The sequence below is a fragment of the Lynx canadensis genome, chromosome B2, assembly GCF_007474595.2.
Source record: "Lynx canadensis isolate LIC74 chromosome B2, mLynCan4.pri.v2, whole genome shotgun sequence".
NCBI lineage: Eukaryota > Metazoa > Chordata > Mammalia > Carnivora > Felidae > Lynx > Lynx canadensis.
The window spans coordinates 126,140,507-126,160,587 of record NC_044307.1 but is presented as its reverse complement, the minus strand read 5'-3'; the positions used below and the strand labels follow the sequence as shown (position 1 = coordinate 126,160,587).

The following is a 20,081-nucleotide window of genomic DNA, read 5'->3' as shown; positions in this document are numbered from 1 at the left end:
CCCTGCCATCCGCCCGCCCATGGCTCTTCACTTTTCAGAGGTTAGGGCCAGCCTGCTCCTTACCTGTTGGGGAGTCGGGGGTAATACAGTACTTACAGAGACACTTTTCATTGCATTTGCTTACAAGGCTCTCTCTTCCTCCGTGAGGGTAGGAACACGTCTACATGCACGCACGCACACACAAACGCACACACACACACTGTTCTCAGGACTATCTAATTTTCACCTTTCTCCACCCATTCCCTGATAGGTTCCCTTCAGACATGGTCCTGGGCTCTGCCATATACTCTTCCTTTACTTTCTCTTTTCTCCCTATTCAAGAGTTCTTCTAATCTTAAAATCTGAACCACCACTGTTATAAAAGAAGCTCCCCAAATGCTTATTTCTCAAGGTGCTTGCTACATAGACCTCTCCAGCGAAGAGTCCCAACACCCCTTCAAACCCAAAACACACCAATGTCCTCATCGTCTTTCCCCTAAGACAAGTCCCCTTCCCAACATTCTCCACTCCCGTCCATGACAGCATCATTTATCTGATCTAGAGCCAAAGTGAGCTAACAGGGATGCATTCTCATCCTCTATAGGCAAGCTGTCCCCCAAGCTCCAATTTTTCCTTTAAAATAATCTCCTGTAGATATATATTCCTACCTTTCAGTTCCCACTGTTAGCTCCCAACAGTCTCTCATCTCCTGCCATCTAGACCGGAGATAGAAGTTCTATCTCCTTTAAAAAAAAAAAAAAAAAAAAAAAAAAAAAAAAAAGTTCCACCTCCCTATAGATAGGTTCCACCCCTTTTGAACAATTTTTTCCCCAACCAATCATTTACTCTTAAAAAAAACAACTCTTGGGGCGCCTGGGTGGCTCAGTTGGTTGAGCGTCTGACTTTGGCTCAAGTCATGATCTCACAGTTCGTGAGTTCGGGCCCCGCGTCGGGCTCTGTGCTGACAACTCAGAGCCTGGAGCCTGCTTCGCATTCTGTGTCTCCCTCTCTCTCTGCTCCTCCCCCGCTCGTGCTGTCTGTCTCTCTCTCTCTCTCTCTCTCTCTCTCTCTCTCTCTCTCTCTCTCTCAAAAAATAAACAAACATTAAAAAAAAATGTTTTTTTTAAACTCTTCAGTTCTTAAAGAACACAGCAAAGCTCTTGTTATGGCTCAAAAGGACACCCACAATCTATTGTCCACCTGACCTACTCACTGTCCACTGCAGAATCTCTACCCTAACCAACCTGTTCTCTCCAGTTCTGTCTCCCGACTTTTTAACCACCATTCCTTTGCTCATGTTGCTCCCTGTCCTTATCAGCAAAGACCTTATGTGAGCAGACCCTCTGCTTATCAAAATCCAGCCCACCTTCTGACATCTGCCTTCACGCTGCCTCCTGTGACTGCGCAGGCCAAAGTGGCCCCTTCCGTTCTGTAGGCAACTACAGGATGCCTAACGTACATCATATCCAGGTGTTATTAACTCCACAGGTGGTACTAGTGTCTTCAGTCTGGTAAAGTTAATTACATTTTTATAAAAACATCTTACATCCTGGGGGCACCTGGGTGGCTCAGCTGGTTGGGCGTCCAACTTCAGCTCAGGTCATGAACTCACAGTTTGGCAGCTCGAGCCCTGCATCGGGCTCTGGTGGTGCGGGGCCTGCTTGGGATTCTCTCTCCCTCTCTTTGCCCCTTCCCCACCTGCACATACTCTCTCTCTCCTCTCTCTCTCTCTCAAAATAAATAAATAAACTTAAAAAAAAAAAAACATCGCATCCTAAGATTATAAATTGGTGAAAAGCAAGAACTGATAGTACCCAGCACATGTATGAAATTCATAAAACGGACTCGCTGATGAATGTGTTAAGCGAAAAGAATCCATCACAAATAGAAGAACACTCCTCTCATGTACACCAAACGCCTGTACTCTCATTCATCTTCAGAAAGAGTATTTCCAGCCTTAAAACGAAGTGAAAGTAGTTTCCACCTACTTCCCTCTAAAATTATCCCCGACCAGTATAAAGAATGAGAAACAAAACACAAACTCCATTTTCCAGGAAACTACGAGATATCTGCAAACCTGAACCAAAATAAGAGCTCAGAAGCTGGATGAAGGCATTTTAAATGGTTTAGCTCTGGAAGCAGCCAGCATGCACAGGGGGGACTGGGATGAGGTGCTGAGAGGAAAACAGTGTGGGATAGACAAGTAGCCATTCTGTGCAACTTTTTCCACCAAATCAGCCCCCAAACCTCGGCTAGCCTTACAACTTATTTTGAAGAACACAACGTGACAGAAGTGATGAGACTCAGTTCCACACTTACGCCTCTGGAGAGAGACTGCAGCCCCCACGCTCACCCCCGCTGAATGCAGGAAAGAGCCCAGCCCAGCCCTACCGGAAGACAGAAGACTACACAGAACAAGGAGGAGGGTAGAGCCATTCAGTCCGGCTGAGGCTCCCCAGGCCAGCCAGTCTGCCAACTGTCAGACCCGTGTCAGGGGCCATCCTAATCAACCTCCCCACAGAACGGTGACAAATCAGAAATCATCACTGTTTTAAAACACTCAGTGTGGGAGTAATTTGCCTTTAACAAAGGTTAAAAGACATTCGGGATGAGGTGAAGCTCTGGAAAAGGAAGGGGGTGGGGCTCCCCCTGCAACTTCACTTCCTCTTCCTCGGATGAGAAAGTTAGGACAAGAAACTGCATCTGTGAAACAAGAACAAGATGCTATTAAAAAGAGCTCTTGGAAATTATAATTCATATTTACATAACAGAAAATCTTAAACTCAGTAAAAATACTGGAATATAAAGTCCAAGAAATCTTCCAGAAGGCAAGATAAAGAGATAAACAATAGGCTCAATGTGTATATAATAGAACAAAAAAAGGGGATCAATTTTAAGAGATCCAATATCTGACTAACAGTTGCACAGGTTTTTTTTTTTCCCCCTTAAATGAAAGAAAAAATCTTCAGAGAAATAAATTAGAAGAAAATTCCCCCAAACTAAAGACTGTAAGTTTACACAGTCAAATGTTTCACAACGAATTGGGGGGGTGGGGGTTGGGGGGGGGGGGGGGGGACAAGTGACGGTGAAACTTCAGAACACTAGGGATAAAGAAGAAATCTTAAAACCTTCAGGGGATAGAAGGGGAGAACAAAGGGACAGGAATAAGACTACTATTTGACTTCTCAACAGTGACACTGGAAGACAGGAGACAATGAAGAAATGCCTTCAAAATCCTAAGGGGAGAATATTTATAACTTGGAAGACTTATACCCAGTCAGACAGCAATCAAGTATGAAGATAGAATCAAGATTTTATCAGACTTTCAAAGTCAGAAAATACCTATTCCCATGCTTCCTTTCTCAGAAAGCTCCTGGGGATGTTCCTTAACAAACTGGGGGAATAAACCAAGAAAAAAAGAAAACACGGGATCTAGGAAACAGAAGATTAGAAAAAAAGTAAAAAGAAAGAAAAGCAATTAAAGAATTCCTGGAAGGGCAGCTATGTAGTACAGCCAGTAATGAGTGCACCAGGACAGACAGGAGCAGGGAGACGAAAGGCTCCGTGAAGGAGATTTCTGCAAAAAGAAATTTATAAAATGTATGATACGTATGTGCAAATGTTTCTGAAAACTTTGTGAGACCTGCTGGAAAGTGAGAACAACCAGCCATTGTTTCCAAAAAGATGAAGCCAATGAAACTGTGAAGCAACTATTAACTTGAAGAAAAACAAAAGATGTCTTAGAATATACTGTACTCTACACAGGAAATGCACCTACACTACTTACTCAACACTAAATATTTACATAATCTTAACAGTAAAAAAACATTAAGGATTTAACCAAGAATTGTAATAGATTATCCTGATAGAAAGCGGAAGATTTAAGAAAGCAGAGTCATCCACCTCAAAAGTAAGCCAACAGACATTATCCAAAATTGGACATGAAGGGGCGCCTGGGTGGCGCAGTCGGTTAAGCGTCCGACTTCAGCCAGGTCACGATCTCGCGGTCCGGGAGTTCGAGCCCCGCGTCGGGCTCTGGGCTGATGGCTCAGAGCCTGGAGCCTGTTTCCCATTCTGTGTCTCCCTCTCTCTCTGCCCCTCCCCCGTTCATGCTCTGTCTCTCTCTGTCCCAAAAATAAATAAACGTTGAAAAAAAAAAAAATTAAAAAAAAAAAATTTAAAAAAAAAAAAAAACAAAAAAACAAAATTGGACATGAAGATAGCAGTTTCTAAATGATGATGGGAAAAACCTGAGAATCGGTTACAGTTGAAACGTGCTCGTCTCTGGGAACCGAAACAGCAGGCATTGATGGGAAGAAGGCAGGTGGGGCTACATCGTTTCTACTACAGGCTTTGTTAGCACACTTTTTTTGAAATTTATTTTTGTTTGTTAAGTTTGTTTATTTATTTTGAGAGAAAGACCATGCACAGGAGGGGCAGAGAGAGTGGGGGGGGAAAGGGAGAGAATCCCAAGCAGGCTCTGCACTGTCATAGGCGCCCCATTTTTTAGCATGCTTTTAAAGTTACAAATGTGTTACACATCATGTATCTCACTTTTATAGAAATTCAGTAATTTAGGGCGCCTGGGTGGCTCAATGGGGTAAGCGGCTGATCTTGATTTTGGCTCAGGTCATGATCTCACAGCTGTGAGATCAAGCCCCACGTTGGGCTCCATGCTGCTGGTGTGGAGCCTACTTGGGATTTACTCCCTCTTTCTGTCTCTGTCTCTGTCTCTGTCTCTCTCTCTCTCCCCCTCTCTTTGCTCCTCCCCACCTCACACATCTATGTGCATGCACTCTCTCTCAAAATAAATAAATAAAAACCTTTTTAAAAAATTCAATAATTTTACATGAATGGACAGGTTTCTCCCTGATACTGACCAACCCCCATCACTTAAGTGATGGCCGAACTATCCCTACATCCTTGAACAGTCATCCACAGCACTAAGTTCCCCCCACTCCACCACCAGGGTGATGTCTCAGCTTTCAATAACCCTCCACTTTCCTTTTGCTGCCATCAAGAAAGACTCACCTTCCATAAACTTCAAGATTGTTTCAACTAATCTAAAAACGCGTTGGTCCTCTCTGACCCCCACTTTCCCTTACCCCATCGTGTTTACAAGGATCAAACCGAATACACAACGTGCTGGGCACATTAACAAAGGTTTGAAAGGCAACTGTCTTACACCAAGTGACATAATTATGCAATTCCTACTCTCAATTCCCTCCCAGTTACAGAAAACTATACACCAGGAATCCTCTGTTCAAAATCACAGCAGAACCAAACACAAATTACCCCCCGGGACAACAATACTTGGTACGGTGACGTCGGAGTAAAGGAAGAAAACCAGCCCCACTGCCACCACCTCAATGGGCAAAGCTGAAATACTCAAGCATTACCTAGCACCTGACTAAGACGAAAAGCAGCAACAGTTAAAATTAAGCCAGAACAGAGCCATCCCATCGTGTTAGCTTTTCAGCTTGTAACAAACCGAAAGCAGGCAAGGTGAATGAACACCTGTACCTTGAAGATGACACGGAACATCATATTCGATCTCATCGTGTCTCGACGGGCTCAAGAACAGAGTTCCGTCCACCAGCGGGAACTGTTCGAACACCGGGAGCGCCCGGTGGCACAGAGCACAGTTCACGACATTCCTGTGGCTGGCGCTGAGGGCCGCGAGAATGAACTTGCGCAGATCCTCGCCCTGGCCCATCTGGGCATCGTCTTCCATCCGCACGTGGAAAGTGTTCAACTTATGCCGGGGGATGTGAGTGAGCAGTTCGGACAAGTCCAGCCGCCGCAGGAACTGCACGGGCGCGTCGAAGTGGCCCCCCCTGTGCACGGATAACCCAGCCGGACTATACTCGAAGTGGGTGTTTCGGAACACGTGGCCCCCGGCCATGGCCTTCTTGTGAGGCTCCAGATGGATGGCATTCTTCAAGAATTCCCCGAGGTACCTGGAGGAGCGGGGGCCGCTGAAGTGGGCAGGGGAGAGGATGGAGTAGCCGGTGGGCGGGGACTGGCCAGGGGAGCCGCAGGGAGAGCGGGCCCCGTAGGCTGCGGCGCCGACTGCCTTCTCCTGGGAGTTCTGCCGGTCCATGGAGTGCCGCCGCGGGAGGTCATGGCTCAGGCCTTTCTGGGGCTTGTTCGGCGGCCTGCACTTTTTTGCTTCCTCCCCTGCTTCGCCGGGGGGCCTCCCCGTGTTCTTCTCCGACACGGACTTCTTCTTTTTCTCATCCTGCATCCGCTTCACCTGGTACCAGTCTGTGTCCTTCTTTAAGTGGCCCTGCCCGCAGCGGCAGGAGCAGAAGCGGAAGGCCAGGTCGTAGCCCTTCTTTGTCCACATGTTTTGGCGGCACTGCTTCTCGTTCCAGCTGCGGGCCCGGCCGATGCAGTTGAACTGGACGAGGATGCTGCTCTCCCACTCGTAGAAACACTGCAGGTGCATCCAGGTGCTGGAGGGGCAGTGCTCGTTGTTGCACACCACCTTCTGGTAGTCGTCCTTGTCCAGGTCCACCGGCCTGCCAAAGCTGCAGATCAGGGGCGTGGCACAAGGGGCTTCTGGGAAGAAACAGAGACAGAGAGAGAGAGAGAGAGGAGGGGAGAGAGAGAGAGAGGTTCAGCACGCAGGAGCTGGAATCCCAGCTGGCACCTGGTCAGAGAGCAAAGCTACCATCCCCACCTTAGCCCATTCATGCCAACAGTGCAATTTTCTGGTGTCAAGATTTCCTCTGCTGGAATAACACCAGACAGGATTAGACAACACGTACTACTCTCTTCTGGTGTTTTGCTGGGCCGAGGGAATTTATTTTCAGATGTTTGTTATCTGCTGAAAAACACACCAGTAAGCTTCAGAAAGTCCAAATCCTTCACAGTGCAATTAGCCGTATGTCAATACTTACAACGGTATAGTGTAGTACGAGGTTTTCCTAAGATGTGAGTGTAATGACAGGCAGTTCCAAGGTTCTTTTAAAAAAGGAATCACTCTAATGAACTAGGAAATCATATGATGAAGCCACTTAGCCAACTAGTTCAGGTGATAGCTCCTAAAGGGTCCGCAAAGCCCTTTTTCACAAACTTTAGGTTATCCTGAATATCACAGAAAAGCTAGAAAACAGAATTACCTCTCCCCAGTTCTCTCCTGGAATGGTCTGATACCTAAGGGGAGAATGTCTGGTCAAACTAATTGTTGGTCTACACAGAATTACACCACCAGGTCATGAAGGAGAAAACCGGAACTCTCCTCAAGCTATCAGGACAGAAAGCAGGAACACCGAGATATTTCTGCCCTATTTAACCACATACCCCACGGGCATCCAAAAGGCCAATCGGGTCCCCCTAAAAGGAGGGAAAACTTGGTGACACAGAGTAGGATCTATTTCTTAACAAGTAAATAGGATTTACAGTGACGAATTCCACTGGATTCTGGTTACTTCAACACCCTTAATATTTTCAAAAGGCCCTTTTGGAAAGCAGTAATACTCCTAGTCGGGAACCGCTGGGCTTGATCAGGAAGGTTCTACATGCCAAGCTTAGTTTAGACTTTATCTTTTTGTAGCTGAGAACGGTCAGTCAGAGTTCTGTTCTAGAAAGCTTACCCTGATGGCAGTGTGGGACATGAGTCCCTGGTGGCAGTGTGGGACACGAGTGAGAGCCTGACCTACAGCAGCAGCACAGTAAGATGGCACCTGCTGCTGGGATGAGCAAACTCTGATGGACAGCGAGCACAAGAGGAGCAGGTTTGGACAAAGACAACTTGAGGCTGGCCTGATTCTGGATCTGCTGAATTGGAAGCCTGTGTGCCACCGAGGTGGAGAAAGACAAGCCCAGAGCTCAAGTGACCTGGGGCCCGAATACAGATGTGCAGCTACACACCCAGAGGTGGAGGTTAAATCCCTGGACTGAGGAGTTAGCCCAAGAGGAATGTGAGGAGAGGAAATGAATCCTGAGAGGCAACATTAAAAGGCAGGAGAAGAGTCCTCCACAGAGCCTAGTAAGGAATGAACTGAGGATTCACTGAAAGACAAGTCAGGAGAGAATTCTATCATGGCAGCTGGAAAGTTACAAGAACAGAGGACTAAGAAATCCCCCAGAGATCACTGTTTCTCAACCTCTGCACTACTGACATTTTGGACTGGGTACTTCTTTGTTGTGGGCAGTGTCCTGTGCACTATAAGACATTTAGCAGCATTTCTGCTAGGTGCCAGGAACACCACCCTCCTCAACTGTGACGCCCCAAAATGTCTCCAGACACTGCCAGCTATCCCCTGGGTGGGCAGAGGGAAAAAAAACTGCCCCTCGTTGGAAACTACTGGGTAACTTAAAGACTGAAAAGTCCTCACCAGAATGGTCAGTAAGCCAGTCAGTGACATCTTAGCAAGAACAGTTCCAGTGGGATGACAGGGGACAGATCAGAGGTGGATGGTGAAGAGTAGATGGTGAGGTAAAATAGTAGTAGTACAGATGACCTTCCAGAAAACTCTTCCCAGAAGTACAACTGTAGAAGAAAGGGAAAAGAATGGGAAGAGGCCAGTAAGAGTAGGGACCTACACATGTATATCTACTCAGGGAACAAATGCCAAAAATTCAGGATAGCTTTAACAGTAGGAGAGGCAATGAGCTCTGCAACTGCATCACTCAAAGCCCTTCCCGACCTCACCCCCGCCCACTGGATCACAAATACAGCACTCCACCAGCACAGGTGATGGCACCCATACAGCCTATGGCACTCATGTGTTACAATCTTCCCCTTCAGCGTGGAACTCCGGGCATCGGTCAAAGGCCCTACCCAACTTGTCTACCTCCATTCCTTTGATCACTGTGGTTCCCCCATCTACCGCCTAGGAGCCCACAATCCTTAATCTTCATTTGTCCAAATCCTACCGGCCTAGTGTAGCAATTCACAGCATGGACTCTCAACCAGACTGCCCGAGCTAGAATCCCAGCAGTACCACTGCTGAGCTGCATGCTCCCGGACAAGTCACTTCTGTCTTAATTTCCTGTACGGAATGCAGGTAACAGCTGAATGTACTTTATATGGTTGTTGTAAGGACAAAATATACCAACACACGAGTGGCACTTAGAGCAGGGCCTGGCACATAGAAAACCTTCTCCCTTTCCTCCCATCCTTCAAGGCCCATCTCTAGACGCTGATTTCACCAGAACCACCCCCTCCCGACCACAGTCTGGTCTGAACCTTACTTGAGTCCCCACTGTGGTCCCACCAGGTGATAACTTCAGACAGGATGCCTCTTACCTCTGTGTTCCTGGCACCACTGGGCCTAGGCCTTGCACACATCCTGTGCTAATGAAGCTGCATTAAAATGACACTGGCAAAAGAAACCCAACCCGACAAGCAGAGAAGGAAGAGAGCAAGCCGAAATCCTACACAGAGAGAAAGGCCTAGTACTGAAGCACACTGAGATGAAGTAGAAAAATGGTCTGTAAACTGGGCAAAATTAACTGCAGTCCCCTGGGCTGTGACCTTTAGTGTCCTTTAAAATGTTAATTAGTCAATTAAACAAAGTTCAGTTGCTTTTATCTATCCTTCAGAGAAACAGCTTTGGAGAGAATGCCTCTGAAATGTAATAGCAGTAGCCAAAGTGATATTAACCCAGGACGAAAGAAATCAAAGAATGGCCTAACTATACCTTGGCATTCACAACATCCAAAGTTTTAAATCTTAAATGCCGAGACTGGCTTGATATTTCTCTTTAAAGTATTTCCACATTAAAGAAGGTAGATTAAGAGGAGAAAAGTCCTATTTACATCTTTGTCGAAAAGCCGCAGCAAATACATCATGGAAGCAATTTTGAGCCCTGCGTACGAACCGGGTCTATGGAGCTGGGAGAAGCAGCAACTCACGCGGAGCGCTCTGGCAGAAAGGTGTGTGTGGATCAGAGAAGGCCAGACAGCTCCCCTCTTCCCCGTCACTGCCCCACCCCGACCGCAGCCGAGCTCGCCCACAATCTCCCCTCCGCGGCTCTGCCACGAAGAGACCCCGCTCCAACCTGCCAGCGCGCTCGTTTACATCTCAGCCACTCCGATGTGGCCTTTGTGGCTGGGCCTCCAAAACAAAGACAAGGGCTTGAGACCAAACATTACACACCGCCATCCCCAAGGCAAGGCTCCAGGGACCAGGGTGAGTGCCAGGGGTGAGACTCGGGTCCTGCGCGCGGACTTGGGACAGGCTTCTCACATCTCACGCAGCCTTCCGATGAAGCCACGGAGGGCTGGCGTCTGCATGCAGACACGATTTCCTTCTAGGTTTGGTTCAGACTTGCCCTCTCCCTCCCACTGTCCACACTGGAAAGGCAGCTGGGAACGATGCGCGAGGGGGTTGGGTGACTAGCTGTTTGACGGGGGGGCAGTTTCCTGCTTCCTCCTCTGTAAAGAGAGAACAAAGATGCTTGCCCTCATTCACGCTAAAACGTATGTGGAGGCTCTCTGCGCAGTTCTGCCACAACTCTTCCTGCTACCTCCACCGTCACTGGATACCTGTGCCTCTGGCTCCACAACTCAACGCAAACTGCTCCAATATATTGCCTACTTTTCCTACCTAATGTTTTGGACCCACAAAGGGGGTTCAGAACTAAGGAAATGAAATGAGGCCATGTCTCTTTCAATCTCCAAAGTTTTACAGGTAACTAAAACAGACAGCGAAAGATTTCAGAACTCTAACAAATAGCACAGTGTTCAAATCGCACCCATAACAAATGACAGTGTTATAGACATGCACTGGATTGCTTCCTGAAAGTGGTCTCTAAATTTACAAAATTCCTAGCTCTTAAGAATTGGAGTTCCTGGGGCACCTGGGTGGCTCAGTTGGTTGAGTATCCGACTTTCGCTCAGGTCATGATCTCACAGTTTGTGGATTTGAGCCCCATGTCGGGCTCTGTGCTGATATCTCTGAGCCTGGAGCCTGCTTCGGATTCTGTGTCCCCCTCTCTCTCTCTGCCCCTCCCCTGCTCATGCTCTATCAATAATAAATAAACGTTAAAAATTTAAAAAAAAAAAAAAAAGGAGTTCCACAAAGGTGAAGGTATAAATATACTACAGACTGATCTGATACAACTAAATCTTTAATGGGAGAGGGGGAAGAAGGGACCCCACCCCCTGTTCAGTGAGGGCCCAAGCCACGTACATTCCTCAGGACATCAGTCTAAAGCTGAGATAGTCTGATGGACAAGGAATACGGGGCACTGTTCCTTCATGCAGTCAACACTGCTTTTACACAATGTATATAAACCCTCCAGTGCATTTTTACTGCTTCATCATCAGATACTCAGGACTCGGCTGCAATTTCTCCCTGCCCAAGTGAAAATAATCAGGGATCACCTCATTCTGGGCAAAAATCTCAAGTAGTTTCAAGTCTCGACAATGAACTAGCTAGGTGACATCACTTGGGTAAAGTCTGTCACTCTTCCCAGCCTTCTCATCTGGTATCCCGTCTCCCACCCCCCACCCGAGGCAGGTCTCTGTGCTCCCACACCTATTAAAAAAGAAGGATCTGACGGTACTCATCTACGCTGGCTGCCCAACAAACCCAAACCCCTCGACACACCCATCCACGCTAACTGGAGCCCCATAAACCAGACAGACATTGCCATTGTCAGCTTTTTAACTGTAAAATTAAATGTTTCATCCCTCTTAAAATAGTTGCAAGCATCACAAACAGGTGGCAAGTTCAGCGGGGCAGCGGGGTGAGTGAGGAGGGTCTTCTGAAGTCACACAAGGCTCTCCAGGCAAAATCTAAGGTAGGGACTTGGTCACACGCATCCTTGTAAGCCCACTACTATGAAAATCATACTGTTCAATTAACGTCTTGGTGAAGGAAAGCACGGCCCAACCAGACTTAGTACTCTGTGGTGACAGAAGAGCTGAAGGACAGGGAAGGGGTGAGGGGTGAACCCTTGGGGCTCACTGTTCTCAACAGGCCTCCCAGACTCATCCCAGGACTCCAATTTCAGGGTACAGCCTGGCCCTCACCCTCACTTCTACAAACTTCCCATAATCTATTCTACCCTCTTTCAGTATGCAGTTACCAAATACAAACCGCAGGGTTTCTGAACCACTATTTTACTACACGTATCTTTTCCATACAATAATTCCTCTTCAGGGGAACACATCCCCTTGTTTTTGGAGCTAATTCCCCTCAGCGTATGAAGTTTCTGAAGTGAGGATCCTCATCTCCAGCTTCCTGAGAGGCCACAGAGATTGGTCAATGAGGACAGCGACTCTGGAGACAGCCAGCCTGGATCTGACTCTCAGCTCTGCAATTTAATAGTTTTAAGATCTTTGGCAAATCACGTCACCTCCCTGGGCTCCTGTCTTCTTCCCTGTAGAATGGCACAAATAACAGTACCTATCTCAAAGGGGTGCCATGAGGATTAAGTGAGTGATTAAATCAGTTCACACGGTGCCCAGTACTTATTAACCAACATTTAAATTTAAGAAATTATTATTAGAAGCCCTATCACTTTACATTATGTGACGTAAAAACCAAAGGACTTTGAAAGCACTTAGCGCAAAGCTACAACCAGAAAGAGACCATCCTCCTTTCTCCTTCACATAAATAAGGGCAAGAAATGCACTTCTTCCCCACAACAAAGCAGGGTGGCATGCATAAAATAATTCACTAAATGTTTACTGGCAAGTCTTGAAGAAACAGATGCAAAATTTCCTTCTTCTAACCCTTTAAAGATGTTCTACTCCCTGTCAGACAAGTAAGTATCTTGCTAAATGTATTTTTTCTACCTAAGCAATCTTTTCCAAGCCTAGCTAACAGGGATTCATAAAGCATGGCTACATTTGATTCATGGGATGTGTCCCTGAACAACTCCCATAACTAAGGGAAAGGTTGTGGGGAATGCATCCTCAGAACACATAAATCTGCAGTCATTGTGTTCTATTTTTCTTTACTGTTGCTTTTTAATATCAGCATTATCTCTAATATTTCTCAGCTGTATCTCATAAATTGACATGGCCTATCATACTATGTTTTATCACATTTCTGTTCAAAAGTTACCAATTTTCAGGGTGTTTTTCAGCACAATATTAGCACACCTGGATATTTTCAAAGATAGACTTAAAGTATGATAATCACTTTAAAATGTAATATAATATCATTATATATCATGATATATATAAGTATATATAAATATCATTAATATAAATATCATTAAAATAATAAATATCATTAAAATCCTTCAAGAAGTTTATTTAAGTAGGCTCCATGCCCAATGTGGGGCTTAAACTCACAATCCTGAGACCAAGAGGCACATGCTCTACCAACTGAGCCAGCCAGGTACCCGAAAACAGTTCTATAAACAAAGAGTCCACATTAAAAAAAGAAACAAAAAAAGTTTACATAATATTGCCAAGGGTTAGTAGGTATTTCTGTTTGTAAGAAAAGGTGATGCCACTGGGTATCAAAGCATTTTTTTTATTTTTTATAACAGCAACTTTTTTTAAGTTCATTTATTTTGAGAGAGAGAGCACACACGCAGGAGGGGCAAAGAGAAAGAGAGAGAATTCGAAGCTGACAGCGCAGAGCCCAATGTGGAGCTTGAACTCTAAAACTGTGAGATCATGACCTGAGCCAAAAACCAAGAGTGGGAAGTTTAACTGACCCACCCAGGCACCCCAAAGCATTTGTATAATTCAATTGAACTGCCAGCTTGAAAATGACATAGCTTGGTGCATAATTTGGGGGAGTGGATCCACTGAAATTTTGCACATCATGTGAATCTTTTATTAATATTATTTGTCATTAGTTGGAATTTGCATAATTTAATTTGCATATAATGGGATCACACTGTACTAGGAAATAAATGAGCAGGCTGCCTTTCTTTTGCTTGGATCACAGAGGGAGCTGGACCACAGAGAAGTACACAGCATTACATGTACTGCCTACACTCACCCTGGAGGAAAGACAGGTTCACGAGCTCTTGGAACCAAATCACAGTATCATAAAATGGGAACACAACTCCAGGTTAAGTATGTATGTACATGCAGGAGCGTATTTGTATGTAACTGCAGAGAGACTGCCCAAGCGTTAAACTATCCCATTTCTTTTATTATTGAGGTATAATTTACAGGCAATGTTTCTATTAGTTGCAAGTGCAAAACACAGGGATTCCACAATTGTATACAACTCTCAATGCTCACCACCATGGTAAGTATAGTAACCACCTGTCACCATACAAAGTTATTACAATATTATTGACTATGCTATACTTTCCATTTCCATGACTTATTTATAACTGGAAGTTTGTGCCCCTTAATCCCCTTCACCAATTATACCCATTCCTTCACTCACCTCCCTTCTGGCAGCCAGTCTATTCTGGGTATTTAAGAGTCTATTTGGTCTTTAGATTCATTGAGTCATTCGTTTTTTAGATTCCACATATAAGTGAAATCATATGGCATTTATCTTTCTCGGACATATTTTACTTAGCATAATACCCTATAGGTCCATCCATGTTGTTGCAAATGGGAAGATCTTACCTTTTCTTATGACTACTATTCCACTGTATGTATATATGCGTGCATATATATATATGTATATGTACATATACATATATGGCATATATGTGTGTATATATATATATATGTATATATATGTATATATACGCCACATCTTCTTTATCCATTCCTCTATGGACACTTCGGTTGCTTTCACAAGTTGGCTATTTATAAATAATGCTTCAATGAACATAGGGGTGCAGGTTACCTTTTTCAACTATTGTTTTCATTTCCTTTGGTAAATACCCAATAGTGGAATTAATGGACCATATGGTATTTCTATTCTTAATTTTCTGAGGAACCTCCATACTGTTTTGCACAGTGGTTGTACCAATTTACATTCCCACCAACAGTTTTCCACATCCTTGCCAACACGTGTATTTCTTGCTTTCCTGATTCTAGCCATTCTGACAAGCATGCAGTGATATTCTCATTTTATTGCGGTTTTGGTTTGCATTTCCATGATGATTAGTGATGTTGAGCATCTTTTCATGTGTCTGTTGGCAATCTGTATGTCTTCTTTGGAAAAAATGTCTATTCAGGTCCTCTGTGCATTTTTTAATCGGATTGTTTGGTTTTTTGGTGTTAACTTGTGTAAGTTCTTTATATATTTTGGATATTAACCCTTTATTAGATATATCATTTGCATATATCTTCTCCCAGTCAGAAGACTGCTTTTAAACAATCCCATTTCTAAAGACCCCAGAAAAGACCTCCTGTCATCCTTCAGTACTTTATTCCAATTTTAAGAATTTTCCTTGCTCTTCTGAAACACCACAGAACTTGATTATCTTGGTCAATGTGCTCTCCTTTGCCAGCACAAATATTCAAAACGTGGCCATAATCAAAACTCCTAATTTTTTTTATATGTGATACCCATTTACCACCTAAGTTATAGCATGGCATCCCCCAAATGATGGCCTATCTCTTCTCTCTTGGTGGGCCCAACATGGTGCCTGGAGACCAAAGGCCACAGTGGAACTGGCCCTTTCCCCTTACCTCTAGATTCTGATGTGGTTCAAGGCAGGCCACCCCAGAGCTTAAGATAATCAAGGCAAAACAGACTCAAGAAGAGCTTTTTACCTCCCCCCTTAAAAATTTAGACAGGGAGCCAGTACCAGGAGGAGAGGTATTACCAAAGATGACTACCCCCCCCCACACACACACACATAAAAAAGATCTCTCTGCAGGGCAAACACTTGTTTACCAAACATCTGCTCTTCCCATCTTCCTGTAAATTGTCTTCCTCCCCTCTGAAGTCCCTGAGTCCTATATCTACTCTCTTTTAACTCATAGTGGCATATAAACTTCAATTGCCTGTCAGAAAGCCTCTCATGTCTTCGTGTGGCTCTCATAAATATATAATTAAATTTGTTTTTCTCCTGTTAATCCGTCTTATGTCAATTTAATTATTAGGTCAGCCAAAGAATCCGGAAGGGAAGAAGGGAAAAGTTTTCCTCCCCTACAATTCCCAGTGGCCTCAGCTAAAAAGACAAATGGCTTTACCTCCTTCCTCGTCTGTCCACCAAGTCCAAAACAATATAGCTGCATGATTAACTGGCAACATGGGTCATCTGCAGACCAGGTACCTGTCAGAGAATACGACCCACAACTCATTGCTGCTCGGTATCTTCCAAAAGCTCAGCTGAGAGAAACAATTTTTAAGAAAGTTTTCATAGATGATGCCCTCACGTTCCTCTAGACCAGAGTTCCTGTGGTGTGTTTTGGCCTGCATTGTGACTTCTTAAACCAGTACAGGATTGTTTGTTACGGAATATGAGCCCAAATGCCTTTAGGTGCATCTCCTACTCTCCAGGTCTTCCAGGACTGCACTCCAGCCCTACTTCTTCGTGCCAGGACTCTGGAGGCATTTGGGTACGAGACTCCTATACTAGATAAAAGCTATCCCTCAGTGAAGCCAGGTATCACAGAGTTCGTTACCTAGCCCACACTGTTTCCTTCTCTGGACAGACTGCTTTTAATGATGTGAGCGAGCCTAGTAAATTTTTTTTGTGTGTGTTATTTATAAAAGGATAATTGTCATGGCCATTGCTCAGTATTTTATACTGCTTTAGAAGTGGCTAAGTGACCGTTTTTCTTCTTTAATCTGACAGACGCTGTGGAGTACAGCACTGCTTCTGTTCGCTTCCTCCTTCTGTGTGCAAAAAATATGGAAGCCAAATTTGTGACTTACCTCTTATAATGACTCAGGACATTGGTTATTTTTCCTAATAGTATCGTCCCTGGTACTAATATTCTCACTTATTACTTATCTTCTAGTATTACATGTATTTTTGAAAACCACCTTATTTTAGGAAGAAGAATATAAGTGATCAAAAAGAATAAACCCATTCGCCACCTGTTTCCTAACTTTCCAATCAGTTTTGCCTAACATATATTAAAATCTGTACCTGACAGGTGCCAAGGCGCCCCTTTCCCGCCTTACCTGCCAAGGTCAACCAGAGAAGGGTGCAAAGGGAGAGGGGAGGCCTGAGTGACCCACTGACCCCATGGGTCCCATAAAACATAGCACATTTCAGGAGGGCCATCCTCTCTGCCATGCCCTGGACTCCAGTCCTCAGAGAAGCACCCTGTGGACAAGCACAAGTGCTCTCTGTCCTTGAACCATTCACCTCATCCACTGCACACCTCTTCTCTACTTTCTCTTGGCTCAGCTCCCGGAGCTTCAGACCCTGCTATCCATACTCAAGCCTCCACCCATTCCCATTTCATCATTTCTCTTCTCTCAGACACAGCCTGGGCTACTCCCGTCACTCTACTCTGCCAGCCAACCCAGGCCTCGGTCCACCTGGTCCACGTATGTCCCTCCCCCCACCTCCACCCACCTGCTCCCAGCCTCACTGGTGAAACTGAGACAGTGGTGAAATGGGCTCAGACAGCTCCCAACTCTACCCTGCCTAGTTTTCCGTCAAGGGGTCCCCTCCTTGGCTCTAACCACAAAAGCTAGACTTCTTGGGCACTGGCATCCTGTGGGCCCACTCTTGTCTCCACTTGGCTCTTCTCAAGAGCATTGTCTTTACATCCTCTGCACCCCTTCTCCTCCCTCACCTATCAAACCCGGGAATTCATGTCCTGCAAATATGAAAAGGAGAGTCCCAAATTTACCTCGGAAACTAGATCTATGGGGAGAGGCAGAAAAAGTGCAATGAACTGAGAAATGACAAGTGATAAAGATGTGGCTACATAATCTGAACCTAGTCCTGAAACACATCACCACTGACAACTAGAGGAGTCCAGCCAATTCCAATCTCATCCTCTTGGGATGGCTACTTAAGAAACATCAATGGGGGCGCCTGGGTGGTGCAGTCGGTTAAGCGTCCGACTTCAGCCAGGTCACGATCTCGCGGTCCGGGAGTTCGAGCCCCGCGTCAGGCTCTGGGCTGATGGCTCAGAGCCTGGAGCCTGTTTCCGATTCTGTGTCTCCCTCTCTCTCTGCCCCTCCCCCGTTCATGCTCTGTCTCTCTCTGTCCCAAAAATAAATAAACGTTGAAAAAAAAAAAAACTAAAAAAAAAAAAAAAAAAGAAACATCAATGGGGGCACCTGGGTGGCTTAGTCAGTTGAGCATCCGATTTTGGCTCAGGTCATGATCTTACAGTTGACGAGCCCACATGGGGCTCTGTGCTGACAGCTCAGAGCCTGGAGTCTGCTTCCGATTCTGTGTCTCCCTCTCTCTCTGCCTCTTCCCTGCTCATGCTCTGTCTCTCTCTGTCTCAAAAATAAAAAAGATAAACATTAAAAAAAATTTTTTTTTCTAATAAAAAAAAAAAAAGAAACATCAAGGTTGGCCACCTGGATGGCTCAGTTAAGCATCTGACTTCAGCTCAGGTCATGATCTCACAGTCTGTGAGTTCGAGCCCCATGTTGGGCTCTGTGCTGACTGCTGAGCCTGCTTTGGATTCTGTGTCTCCCTCTTTCTCTGCCCCTCCCCTGCTCACGCTCTGTCTCTCTCTCAAAAATAAACATTAAAAAAATAAAGTAAATTAAAAAAGAAACATCAATGTTAAAAAAAAAAGTGTCAATGTAACAACTTTATGGGGAGAATAATACATTATTGAGGTTATCTGGTCTCCATTAATGGCATTAGCAATTATAATGGCAACTTGTTTTAATAAGAAAAAGTCATATTCATTGGTAAACTAACCATAGATACATGCACTCTGATATACAAAAATTAAAAGAAAAACTAAGTTTATAACGGATGTCAATTAAAATAAGGTGCGGGTTGCCTGGCTGGTTTAGTCGGTAGAGCATACGACTCTCAATCTCAGGGTCGTGAGCTCAAACCCCTCATCGGGCATGGAGCCTACAAAAGACAGACAGACAGACAGACAGACAGGAAGAAAGAAAGCAGGTGCACACATTCATATATGTACATGAGTTTTTCTACGAATAACTGGATATAACCTTATCCGTGTAACTTTATACACATGTACCTGTCTACATGGAATATGATTTCCACAGTGGGGGGAAAAAAAAACCTTGCACTTTACTTTTACTTGCTCTAGTGAAAACCCCAAAATGTTCTTTCATTGGAGATTTGTGGTGTTCATATATACTTACAAAAAGAAAATTGTGAAACAAAAACTAGAAAAGACAAGGGCCTTCAACTTACTATTAAACCCAAACTAGTCCTCAAAAGAGAATTATGGTTTGGCTAACCAAGTCCTTTAACAATTCAGTTTTAACTTCATGATCATTGTAAACCCCGGTCATTTGGGGCCTTGTTTACAAATGCCAGTAAGCAACTGCTTACTCTCTGGGTTCCCCTTTCACGCGTCACTCTTTGAATGTTGGCCAGCTCAGCATCAGCTGCTGCAAGAACCTGTCATCATCATTTGGAATTCTGACCACATTCTCGAAGATCCTAATCAGCCCTTGCCTCCCTGCCTGGCACCAGTGCAAATTCTGGCAGCATCTTCTTCTTGCAGTGACACAGGATTTTGAGGCTTGCCAGTCTACAGGTCTACTTCATCTTTTTTCAGACACTGGAGTAAAAGATGATGAAAAATATGCAAAATGAGATCTGGAAACAGGAAATATTGATAACACTGTATGCATACAGGTGATGATATCAGTATTTCCAGTTTCCTTTTTTGTACTCCTGGAATGAATCAATAAGTACACGACAACCCTGAATTTCTTCCACCATCACAACTGATCAAGAAAATTGTAAAAGTCTGTCATCAGCCAATATTATGGATTCGAGGCCAGATTTTTAAATCACCATGTGCTGATAAGTAGTCTTAACGCAATTCACTAGGTCTGACACACCAAAATCCTCAGAATCATTAAACAAAGAAGTCAAGGAGCCTGGCTAGCTCAGGCAGTTGAGCATCCAACTCTTGATCTGGGAATGATCCCAGGGTCATGGGATGGAACCCTGAGTCAAGCTCTGCCCTGAGCATGGAGCCTGCTCAAAATTCTCTCTCTCGGGGCGCCTGGGTGGCGCAGTCGGTTAAGCGTCCGACTTCAGCCAGGTCACGATCTCGCGGTTCGTGAGTTCCAGCCCCGCGTCGGGCTCTGGGCTGATGGCTCGGAGCCTGGAGCCTGT

At 44.9% G+C, this 20,081-nt stretch overlaps 1 protein-coding gene across 2 annotated transcripts in view; it reads right to left on the bottom strand.

Moving 5' to 3' along the window:
• Nucleotides 1-20,081, bottom strand: part of HECA (hdc homolog, cell cycle regulator) — a 51,194-nt gene that overhangs the window by 7,745 nt on the left and 23,368 nt on the right. The window contains exons 1-3 of one of the 2 annotated variants that reach the window (XM_030316467.1): nt 6,665-7,302; nt 5,503-6,543; nt 2,560-2,682 (exon numbers count right to left, since the gene is read on the bottom strand). In XM_030316467.1, coding sequence (XP_030172327.1) covers nt 2,560-2,682; nt 5,503-6,430 — 1,051 coding nt within the window. In that variant the 5' untranslated portion in view covers nt 6,431-6,543; nt 6,665-7,302. Of the gene's footprint in view, nt 1-2,559; nt 2,683-5,502; nt 6,544-6,664; nt 7,303-20,081 lie in introns of those variants that run through there. The other variant, XM_030316466.1, reaches the window with a different exon arrangement.